The 12,224-nt window shown below is 42.2% G+C and overlaps 1 protein-coding gene across 2 annotated transcripts in view; it reads left to right on the forward strand.

Annotated features, from left to right (window-relative positions):
• The window catches only part of trabd2b (TraB domain containing 2B), a 54,924-nt gene that overhangs the window by 23,367 nt on the left and 19,333 nt on the right, over nucleotides 1-12,224 (forward strand). For both annotated transcript variants that reach the window (XM_026344784.1, XM_026344785.1), the window contains exon 3: nucleotides 8,792-8,938. In XM_026344784.1, the coding sequence (XP_026200569.1) occupies nucleotides 8,792-8,938 (147 nt within the window). The remainder of the gene's footprint in view (nucleotides 1-8,791; nucleotides 8,939-12,224) is intronic.

Consider the following 12,224-nt stretch of genomic DNA (forward strand, 5'->3'; position numbering starts at 1 on the left):
ACTTTCCCCTCGAAGTCTTTATTATTACACATTTTATCATCACAGGAAGTCCCGTTTATTAATATTCCCTTTGCAGTGAAAGGAAAATGTGCCTCTGCACAAAAGGTCAGAAGTCAATTGATGTTTTAAACTCACAAGCTGAATTTCACAGAGGAAAGCCACACAGCATGTCTGGTATTATGTTTGTAAATGCAGTACCTTAACGTGCTTGAACTGTTTCTGCAGATAAATGTATTTGTGAGTTGTTGTTTGACCATCTCAGAAATCAGAAGTGTTCATTTACTGTAATGTGAAGTTTAAACCCTGGCTAGTGAAGAAAAACCTAGCTGTTGTTAATTGAATGTACCTTTGCTAGTGGCTATTACATTCCCCCTCTTGTCAGAGGCTAAAGATCATATCCACCACTGTTTACTTTTGTCTGTGAGTTTCTCTCTGGTGGTCCCACAACTGTTAAGTCTTTGTAAACCTTGGTTGGGATTGGTAAGGAAGATTGTGCACATTTGTGTGCGCCTTGCTTCAACTAAGCTTGTCCTTTTTGGGGAGTTAATTTGGACTCTTTACTTTGTCATGGATGTGCAGACAGAGTGTCTTGAAATTACAGAGCAGTTCGACCATCAGAGTGTGATAAAAATCCTCATGCACACACACACACACACGCACACAGCTTATTCAGTCTGTGTCTCTTTTGTCTGTGTAAGGTTTACGTTCCAATCTTGCTCTGTCGCTGTCTGTGCTTCTGAAGGCTGAATATGCTCGCATGAAATTGAACATTTCTCCAGCTGATTCGCCGTGAAATAGTGTGCTTCTGCAGGATTATGGCACATTAGCTTCAGCATCGGGTCTAATAGAGCCGTGACTGATGGGAAGAGATGAGAGGATGTTTGGACCACTAACTCGTCCTACTGCTGCTCCAGTATATTACACAGCCAGAGCCTCGTGCAACAAACTATGCAGTGAAGACAGACATATATGGAAAGACAAACAACACAGAATGACATGCGTGCGCATATGCACACAAGCATTAGGTTACCAGTGCATGCTCATGCAGAGAGAGCGGGCATGTACTAAGTGGAGCACAGGAAGGAAGAAGGACATGAAAGCTAAACAAACAGAGATCAGTGACACCGGTGGATGGAGAGAAAAGAGAATGAGAACACGTGGAGCGAGTGGGAGAGAGATGAAGGGATGTTGCTGAACTGTGTAATCTAGAGATTTGTCACTGAGCGCTCATAACCTGGGTGGGGAAAGGGAGGAAGGCTGATGATTGAAGGTTTGAGAAGTGATGGAAGATGAAGGGGCATGGGTTGTTTTTGGAGCGATGGGGACAAAAACTTTGGGAAAACGAAGAAGGGAAAAGGTGGAGTACAGAGCTGGCCAGCTGGGCCCCAGACCTGTAATCCAGGGAAAGAGGAGGAGGAGGTGAGGGGTGATAGGTCTGCTCCCTCTCCTTTACTCTCTATCTCATGTGGTTAACTGTAAACATCTGGCCTTTTGGACTCTCCCATGCAGTATTTTTACATGATACCTCCTGTTGTGCCTCTTCCACTTGTTTCTCTCTCTCTCGCCTTCTTCTCTTTTCAGGCTCTGTTCTCTTTCCATCTGTCCTTTCTTTTCCACCTCACCATCTCACCTCGTTCTCCTTGTACCCTCTACTCATCTGCTGGCACACTGTAATGCACCTGCACAGTATCCAAACTTGAACTTATACATGCAACCTTCTCAATCATATCTCTTTGAAATGAAAATATGTTTTTTTCATGCTTTTTATAGCTATGGTCTGCTGCATTACACTCAAAGAAGGGATTGTCAAACAGTGCAACAAGAACAATTCAGTTTTGGATGCCTTCTGTGGTACACGAATAAGTGAAATAGTGATTTATTTAAGGAAAAATCAGTTTGACCCAACTTGGCATGACATCATTTGAATGTCATCAGAATGATGTGCAATGATTGAGGGGGCCCTGCATGCTTGACTTGCACGCACACACAGAAACCTCTGTAAGGATTCCTCTCTTTCAAAGGAATGAGTTCAGTCAACTGGATCAGCCCTTACTAACTGTTTAGACACTTACTGTTTCTCATTCTACATCGAGTTTTCCTCCATTACACAATTGATGTTCTTGAAGGAGACTATGTGCTGCTCTCATGTTTCAGTTGGACCTCAGATGTAGACTTTGCAAAGGACAAATCGTTCTTTGGGAATTAATATGACTAAAGATGCTGGTCCAACCTAAGCAGAGTGAGGGAGATAACAGAGTGGTCGGTTTGGGGCTCGGGAGGCATGTTTTAAGCATACATGGCTGTTTCTGACTGCTCCCTTCTCATGCTCATGCTCATGCTTTGCTGCGAAGAAGACCCAGCTCATCTGGTTTAGATAGCATCACACATCATAATGGGAGTTGGATAAATCCAGTGGAATTCAATGGGAGTTTTTCCTTTGGAAAAAATACAGCCTGTGAAATGTGTTAGGATTAGTAGAGATCATGATGTTGGTGGTGGACTATGTGTTTTTTTAGAGATAAAGTTAGTGTGATCTGATCTATGGGAGATATTAGTAAGGTATTATCTTATTTGAACTCTGGATGTGTGACCAATTCATTTACTTCGAGCGATTTTCATTCCCATGGTTGCTTCGATAGATTTTAAGCGCTGCTGTCAACACATATTCCTCCAGCACCTCATAAACACACACATCATGTTTTTCTTCAGAGATCATTTTATAGACTTTAACAGCTGAAGTAAACATTGTATTTTTAACACATTATAAAATCTGCAGTCATGTTGACTTTCTTTTTAAGACCAACTATCTATGCACTACGAGAGTATCACACTCTGATTCACATCAGAGTTGCTTTAATTGTTTTTTTGGCCACTTTGATGCAGTAAATGAGGCTGTCGCTAAGCATTTACATATTATCACCTTCTAAAATCATTATAAGGTAGTTGCTAAGGGTCAGTTGTGTGGTGCTGAGCAGGTAGAGTACTGCAGTAGATAGAGTGGCAAGACAAGAGTGAACCAAAACATGGAAGTTGTGGGACTAAACAAAAAACTAAAATGCTGAGCTACAAGATACCATATGCTCTGAAGATGTGAGGTGAATAATCATCTGTGGGTTCGTCACAACAAGCAACACATTTTGCATTATGCATAATTATGTCACCTGTTGTTAATAAAGAAACGTGTCACTTAAAAATATATATGTTCAGAAATATTGAAGAGTGTAGCTTTAATTTCATTTACCATTTCCAATTAAGCATTTCGCTGTCTCCTGTCACAGTACATGCACTTCAGTAATCATTGTACTAATCACCAGAGAGAAAAGTGATTCATATAAGTCAAAATAAATTGCTTAACACTGCATATATCTTTTTAAACCAGGTTACTTAAATGCACATCAGTGCAGCCATGTTCCTACGTTAGTGCTGTAATGTTCAGCTGTGGTATTCCTGTTAAACAGCTTTGGGCGTTTGATGTTGAAAGAAAACAGAAATTAGCACAATTTCCCTCTATAATTTTCCACCACTCTTTCACACTCCACACCCTCTGCTTGTGGGCATTCACGGCGAGGGACCAGCTGTGTGCCTTTTCACTCCAGATCAAGTGATACTTTATTATTTGCCCTGTTTTCTGAGGAGGCAGGAAAGCTGGGATGACTGGTGCAGCGACACCACTGCCAAGTCAAACAGTGGGGTTTATTTGTGGACAAGTGTAGGGAAGGCTGGGCCATCACCCCCCGATTCGCTGGAGACGCTTATTAAGCGGACAGACAGGAGGCTCCGGGGGTGGATGGAGTGTATATAGTGTGTGTGTGTGTGTCTCATAGATCTGGTTTTATTGAAGGTATAGAAAGAAAGAAAGGAGGACGTTTAGTGAAAGTGGAGAGAATTGAGAAAAGAATGAAGTCAGAGGAAGGAAAGATAAGAAAAAGATAAGACAGGGAGAGGGATATCGCCCATCATAAGACCTTCACCCCCTGACTCACAGAGGAAATAAGATGGGGCGGAAGGAAGGGGGGAGGGAAGAGTAGGAGGCTTTCTGTGGAAGCTGAGAGCAGCAGGCCTCTGCCACTGGGATTGTCCCTCTGGTAATCCCTGGATTTCCTAAACTGAGACAGAAGGTAGACCAGGCATTGCGAGAGAAGAAAGAGAGGAGGTAGGAAGAGAAAGAAAAGCAGAAACAAAGGAGAAACGCTGGCACTGTCTGAAGTGGAAAAGATCAGCAATGTCTTCTCTTTCATTTTCTAGTAATATGTGGCTTGTACAACGTATTGCTCAAAGAGGAATGTGATGTGTATAATTATTACTGTGTGTGTGCTTATGGGTGTTTTGGAGTGTTCATGCAAGTGTTTGGGTATCATGGGTATAAACAGGGATAAAGGTTTGGGAGAAACTATAGCTCTGGTTGTAGCTCATGCAATCAAATAAGCCAATAGAACGAAAGGGCTGTAAAAGTATTATGGCATTGGAGTTCAAATCTGATGCATTTTTATACTTGAGTACCGTCTTTAAAGCAGGGTACAGGATTCCCCTGGCCCCGACTTTGTTGATAAAACTGTGTGAGGCAGCAGTGAAGATATCATGTGAGACTGTCCAGACAACTTTGATGTGGTCTTATGTGACACCGTCCTTCCACCCTCATGTATTCAATGTCCTTTGTAGGGATAGCGTGGACTGAAAAGCCCAGACAATAGCAGCCTTTTAAAGCACCCTCACTACTGCTATATGGACGTTGAAGCATGAAGTCATAGTGAGGTAGTACAGGTTAAAAGAGAATAGATGTAAGTGTGTCTTAATGAATTCTTTTATGGCTCTCTGCTGTGGCCGTGAAGGAGAAAGTACACTCCAAAAGGTATCCACCTTTTTTGGGGTTGCTCTGTTGGGGTATCGCTCGCTTCTCCTATTCTTCGGGCTACTGTGGATGTTATTTCAACTACCCTACATCCTTCCCTTCAGTCACCCCAGGGTGCTGTGAACCCAATCCCCTCTTGCTGTCTGTTGCTGGAGCACACAGGGGATGGAGGGCTCGGCCCAGAGGAACCCAGCAGTGCATGTCCTGGGTCAGGGGTCTAGCTCCTCTCTTTTTAAGGTGATGAAACACAAGCAGCTCTTAGTGAGACGAGAGCGGCCGAGGGGAACACCGCCCTGAAACAGTTTGGACTGTTTTCGTTATCAGGGCATGATTAAATAACCAGAGATAAGGGCAGGGAGAAAGAGCTGAATTGTAATGCTAAACGGATTGACTGTATTTAGAGGTGCTACGAAATGTAATTAATGAATTAAAGAAATTAAAATAAAGAAGAACTGTTTGACAGGGACAAAATGGGCATAGGCGAAATATAGGAAAATCCATGGATAGACAAAGTGAGGGAAATACAGTGGAGCAGGAAAAAGAGAAAAATGTGTGAAAGAACAAAACTTTTCAGTTCTCCTGCCGGGTGTTGGCAGGCACTACCAGCGTCTCATTCACCTGCTGGTTATACCCAGTCATTTCCTGTGCCAGGCCTTACCCATGCACTGTATACACCACCTCACCCAAACTCTCCACCACGCAAATGGAGAAGAATCCCCCTCCATCTGTACAACACATGCTCCTCTCTCAGAGAACAAGGCTTTATTTGTCTTATACCATTCTTTCACACTTTCAACTCGCCCTGGCTTTTGTTCTGTTTTCTGTCTTCCACATGCCATTACTGCTCCTTTCCTTTGTTCTTTCGCCTTTTCTCTGTTCGTTTCGCAGGAAAAAGCGGAATGTGTCTCATTATTTCACCACAGCTGAAAGACAAGAAGTGAATACTGGGGTGAAGAAATTAAACGGATGGCTTGGAGAGAGAAAGGAAAGACTGGAGCAGAAAAAATGGACATGTGACAGTGTTTTGTTTTTCTTGATCTGTGCATTAACTGCTGTTGTTGACGATGTGCGCTATTTGATTTATTTTACTGACTCCTAACTGCCAAGTAAACAGTAATTATGGGTATTATATTTTCTCTCCTGTGCCAGAGTTTGGTGTTTGGCCTCCACAGTTTGACACTTCCTTCTGTTGTATCGCAGCCCTCAGACCTTTAGCTCTATCCATCACTCACGTTCTCGGATTCTGATTTAAGAAGGTATAATAGGGCAGTGATGTAGTCCATAAGTGTGAGCTCTCTCAGTTCCAGCACCTTGTCATCGACACCTATTCATTACATGATTCAGACCCGTAAAACCTTCAAACAAGCTAAGACTGTTGCTAGCCAGGAATTAATGCACTTCAGGGTCAATTGCTCCAAATGTACGGGCATGTTGATAAATGACATTTTCACTCCCAAACATAAAAGATCTATTAGATGTTTTTTTGTGTTGCTCCTACTCCTGCCTGACCCCGTCTTTCTGTTTTTGTTCCAGTGCTCACTAATGAATTTTTGGAGTGCTGCACTCCGATCGCAGGTTCCAAGACCATCCGTGCGCTCGGCTCTTTCCAGCTTTGTTCCTATAAAGCTTGTATTTAATTACAATGGGAGTTTCTCACGCACGTATTAGATGAAAGTGGAGAAAAAAGGGAGAAAAGAGAGACCTGCAGTAGTAAACTATGTGGTGATCAGAGTCGGTGTTAGTTACTTTCAAAAGGCTGTAAAAGAGCCAATCTGTCAGGGTGAGTGGACCACTTCAGCATGAGAACACCCACTCTGTCAGTCAACACGTGCACGCACACACACACACATATTCACACTTTTGCACGCAAGTGCACATGCACACACAGCAGAATATTTGCATTTTTCCTCTCCCCCCCACTTTCTCTGCCTGTGCCTCTCCTGCAGTGATTGACGTGCTCTCTCATTCAGTCCAGCACAAACTCAGGCACCATGGTTACAGCTACAGAGATGTTCCTTTCCCAGGAGATTGACAATATTTGAATAACAGCTCCCTTAACAACCCAACCAACCACACACACACACACACACACACACCCTTCCTGTAATACACTCACCCTCCTGCATGTTGTGTCTTGTGCAGCTGGCCATGTAAAGGGAAACTACTAAAGTTGGCTGCATTACAAAAAGCCCGGCAGGTGTGTTTGCCCTGCCAGCTCTGACCCCTGACTCTGCGTCGAGCCTAATCAGCTGTTTCTCTTGGAAAAAACATTAAGACATGGGAGATTTGCAGCAGTGGCAACGTATTGGCACAGAATCAGCATCTCTGCAGGTTAATTTAGCTATTGTAGCTCAGGCATCAACAACACTTACACCAGCTCACATCACACCTTAAGATTACCTGAAGTTTAGAGCAATATAATAGAATCTCACATAAGATGGAAATAAAAATTGAAGTGAGGCACAGTGTCATTGGTAAGCCAGTTGGGAGGCCTCTGAGTATGTGAAGTCTGGAACTGATGATTTGAAAAAAACATAAAGGTCTTTTTTTTATTTTTTTTTTATTGTAACTGTCACAGGTTTCAACAACATTTATTCCCTGTGGGCATAAAACATATACTGGATGAAATATGTCAAAATGAATACATTTAGTAAGCCTCAGTCCTTGGTTGTAAACTGGGAGGAAGGGCAAAGGATCCAGTGTTGGCAGAGACATGAGAGAAGGATGTTGACCCCTGGACTGAAAGTCGAGAAAGGGTCGGGGAAGAGAAAAGTAAATTACAAATAAAATTGGATAATGAAAAAATGATATACTGAGTTAGCTCATCTGTTGTCTCTTTGCATTATGAAAAAAAAAAACCACACTGGTGAGCAAACACAATGACCTCACAGAGAAGGAGAGAGAGAGTCACAAGGTTGAGTTTAGAGCTTGGTTGCGTTTACCCTAGCATAAAGGTTACCTGGAGGTTAAACATTCAATATGCACGATATTGGCATTTATGATTGTGAAAACATAACTTAATTATATGAATTACGACCCAGACTTTTGACATCGGCCTCAATCAGTTGCGCAGCTGTATCGGCCTTAAGCTGCTCTACAAATCAACTGGGCCTGGATGCTGACGTTCTCCCTGTAGTATTTTCCAAAGCTCTAGTCAGGTTTCGTGGTAATTAGGATCTTAGGCATGGATCAGTCTGGTGTGGTTTGAAGATATGATTGTTCTAATCAGTCAGCTGAAACTGTCTTACTGATTGCAAAGTAGAACTGTGTGAAATCTGCTTTTGTTCCACGAAGAGAAAGACGAAAATAACATTTTGTCCTTCCGACATACCTCTGGTTTCTGTAAGAGAGCTTACCACTGATGGACAGCTCAGTCTCGGTTGCCAGGCCAGTCAGAGGTGGCGTGAGATTGTAGAGGGCGGGAGCAGGGAGGTTAATCCCTGGTGTCTAGGACAGCTGTGGAGCTGTTGGACTGGCTGGGGGCTGCACGCCATAAATTCTCTCTAAAGAGGGTTTACTTTTGATTTTAATGGGCACTGTAAATTTATGGCACCCTGGCCCTGGTGAAAGAGAAAGAAAGGTTATTTTTAAATGGCCTCTTTCTCTCTTACTCTTTGGCTCACTCTTTCTTCTCATGTTCTCTTCTTCCCCTAAAGTCGGCGTTGCTTGCCATGTCTTTTGTCATCTGTTTTTACCTGCAGTCAGTCTGTATGTAAAGTATATCAAAATATTCTGAAAGAAAAGACAATGCAGAACGCAGAGGAAGCCAGCATAACAGCATCATTAAAGTCACATGGTTTTAAAAAAAGGAACACTGGACCTGTTTGTGCAATTTCCCCCCTTCATGGCAAATTTATCTCAAGCACAGAGTAGAGAGTTTGTGCATGCAGAAACTAACAACACGCTTTCTGTCCTCCTTTCTGTCTCTCACTCTTCCTGCAGGTGCTGTTTGCCCTGAACCAGACACTGCTGCAGCACGAGGGTGTTCGAGCTGGCAGTCTACAGGGCTCCTACACCACCGAGGACCTCATTACACACTACAACTGTGGTGACCTGAGCTCCATCATCTTCAACCATGACACTTCACAGGTTGGTCTCCTCCTTGAGATTTTAAATCACCTGACCTAAGATGAACCTTGAAGGATTCATGCTAAAATGAAACAAACATAATCTTTTTATATTACAGATAATAACAAATAAAAATAAGGACACAGGCCTTGTGGCAGTTTGTAGCTTTCGGCTTTAATTCCAAAGCAGCTTCAGGGGGAGACAAAAGGTGACAAAGAAACCAAAACTAATAAATACCAGGTGTAGCTGATTACTCAATGAGGCTGATGATGTCACAGGCCTTCACAGCAGCTGGTTGACAAATTCACACACACTCCACACAGAAGCGTTTACTGTCAGCAGATATAATCTTTCCTTAAATGAACTCCTCATCTCGAGGAGCAGGCCACTGAGCTCTCGTGGGCTCACTTTCCAACGCCACATCCACAGAATTTCTAAATTCTCAAATGTGTGTCTGTCAGACCCAACCAAAGCAAAGTGAAGTGACATCACATTAATCTATTTATCACACTAAGCCGCAAAAAGCTTCATACATTTGTTCACATATGCAGAAGTACTCAGATTTAGTTTTGAAATACTACTACGCTAGAATCACACTATATGATACCCGCTGGCATAAGACCCAAAAACACCAGCCAGGTTTATGTCATAATTACAGACAATCACATGAACTGTCACTGTGCAACTGTTTGTATGGCAAATCATGGTAAATGATGCTTTGTTTATAGGTGATATACACCCTCACTCCACCCCCCTGCCACCACCAAGTTACTTGATAGTCTGACCCTTTAATAGCTGTAGACTCAGCAGTAATGACGCCATCTGACCTCCTCATACTTCCTAACATAGCCTCTGCTCCTTCAGTGATGGCCTCTTCATCAGCCTTCGCACCCAACACTGAGAGCTAGCTGTCACAACATCACTCAACATATAGTGCACACACATACTGTACAGACTGTATGTGGCACAGATCCCACATACAGTAATTGTCTCTTCATCTCCAGCCTCACGATTTACTGGAAAACCCTCTTCATAAGTCAATTACGCTGTGTCAACCTCCCACGCTGATCATTAAGTCCCATTAAATCTAACTCACCATGTAACCTCCACCCTCCAGAGATTCCACATCATTTATGCTTGAGGTTCACAAATGAAAAGAAAGCATGCACGATGTACTATTAAGACAATGTGTTGACACATGAAGCATCTTTTTTTTTTCTCCCTCTTTGTTTCTCATTGTCTGTGTTTCTCCATACCTTTTCCTCTTGGGAGCTTCAAAGAGCTTGTTAGCCATAGTTTCACCTGTGCTCGTGTCCACAGTTGTCTCCTGCACGAGTGCTTTAAATCATACCACTTCTGCTCTGCTCCTCGTGTCATAATAACATGTATTAACATTCCCCAACACATGTTAGAGCAATCAGTCACACTACCAGGTCTGTCTGTGTGTGTGTGAGAGAGAGTGAGAAAGGCAGAGGACTTCTACTGAAAAGTAAAAGAGCAGGTGGTTTTTGATAGATGGGACCAAAACCAGGGGCCTCCAACGCCCCTGAAGCTCTCCCAGGTCAATATCCATCACATTAGTAAAAGGTCAATGATGGGCCCCAGAACACAGGAGAGCAGAACGGCATAGGATAGTTTCATGCTTTTCAATACTCTACTTGTCCCAAATCCATTAATCACATGAAATCAGCATTAGAGACAGAGTAGAAATAGTAGAAAAAAAAAAAGTAAAGACAGATTTGAAATCACAAAAACAAATAAGGATAAAAGGGGAAAAATGTTCAAAGGAAATTTTTTGGCACATATTTTGTAATAGATCCTGAGATGTCCTTCACACTTGAGTTGTGAAAGCCATAATTTAATCTAAGTGAAGTTAAACCTAAACATTGTATTATCCCGATGCTTTCCCACGAATTGACTCATCTTGTGGTGAAACTTTGATGCTTCTATGGTTTGATGCTAAGAGAAAGGTAAAGAAATCAAAAGGAAGGAGAGGAAAAGAAAAGCAAATGGAAAAGAACAGAAAATATAGGAAAATAAAAGAGAAAAGCAAGAACTTCAAACAGACAAATTAGAGAGAAAAGGAAAAAATAGAAGGGAGTAAATTGTTGGCAGGACGGACAGACTGAATAAGAGAATACCGGAGCCGTACCAGTTGTGAGGAAGGGAGAAAATATCTCGCTGTCACCCCACATTTCCTGTGTAGGTTGGGATAGAGAGCAGCTAATGCACCTTCCCGTGATAACTTATCTGCATTTACTACTACACTCCCACCTTGACCCTTGCCTGACCGAACACTTTTTTCTCCCATCATGAAACACTCACGCTATCCTCACTCATGAGTGAAATGATGAAACACTCCTCCTCCACCTTTCTCTCTTTGACCTTTCCCCCCATATTCATCCAACTCTGCTTCATTTTACTCATAAAGTATGAACTCCTGTCAATCTGGATGAACCGGGGTCATTCACCCTGAAAAAAGGCAAAGAGGCAATGCAATGCTTCAGGCTACAGGCAGCTGCGTGACTGTGGCTTTGTTTTTTTCCCCCTGCTCTCTAACAGGATTTAGATTTGATCAGATCTTATGAGTAAATAATAATTGTGGCAGGTAACATCCTGTTATAAGGAAAATAATGATTCTCTGGAAGCATATTATGTTTGAATTGTAGTTACAACATTGCAGGATTTATGGTGATTGAAATAACATACTTAAGTTTTATTACATTTGGTTTGCAATTAAGAGAAGTTAAAATTAGAATGATTGTGAAATTCAAAAGGAATGTGCGTGCACATGGTTTTATCTTTGCAAACGAAAGGAAGCACATCCTCATGTCCACAATGTCCCACACACAAGCAAAGCTGCAGATTTTGTGGCAGCCAGACAAAGTAGACAACAAGACAGCAGTGATCTATTCTATAATGGCAGTGTATTTATTCTCTGCCAAATGTCCTATTTCTACACACTAAATCATCTTTAAATGTGAATTTGTCTGAAAAGAGTCTCTGCTCATTTAGCTTTTTACTGGGCGGTTTAAAGAAAACTATGAAAATCAATGTATTCGGGCCAGAGACCTTTTATAATCAATACATTCTTCCACTTTGTGTCAACACCGTACCGACATTATTCACAATGCAGTTTGAGCTCTCACAGCTTTGAGACTGCTAACTGCTAGTCTTAAGCAGCAATAAGGAGAGGTGTGTTAAGTTAACATTTTAGTCAGGTTCACTCCTAGATTTCAAGTTTCAAGGCTTGTTAACAGATCTTGATGTGTTCAATTGACGGAGTTCCCCTTCAATACATGTGAGA

This window comes from Anabas testudineus, chromosome 4 (assembly GCF_900324465.2).
Source record: "Anabas testudineus chromosome 4, fAnaTes1.2, whole genome shotgun sequence".
Classification (NCBI taxonomy): Eukaryota; Metazoa; Chordata; class Actinopteri; order Anabantiformes; family Anabantidae; genus Anabas; species Anabas testudineus.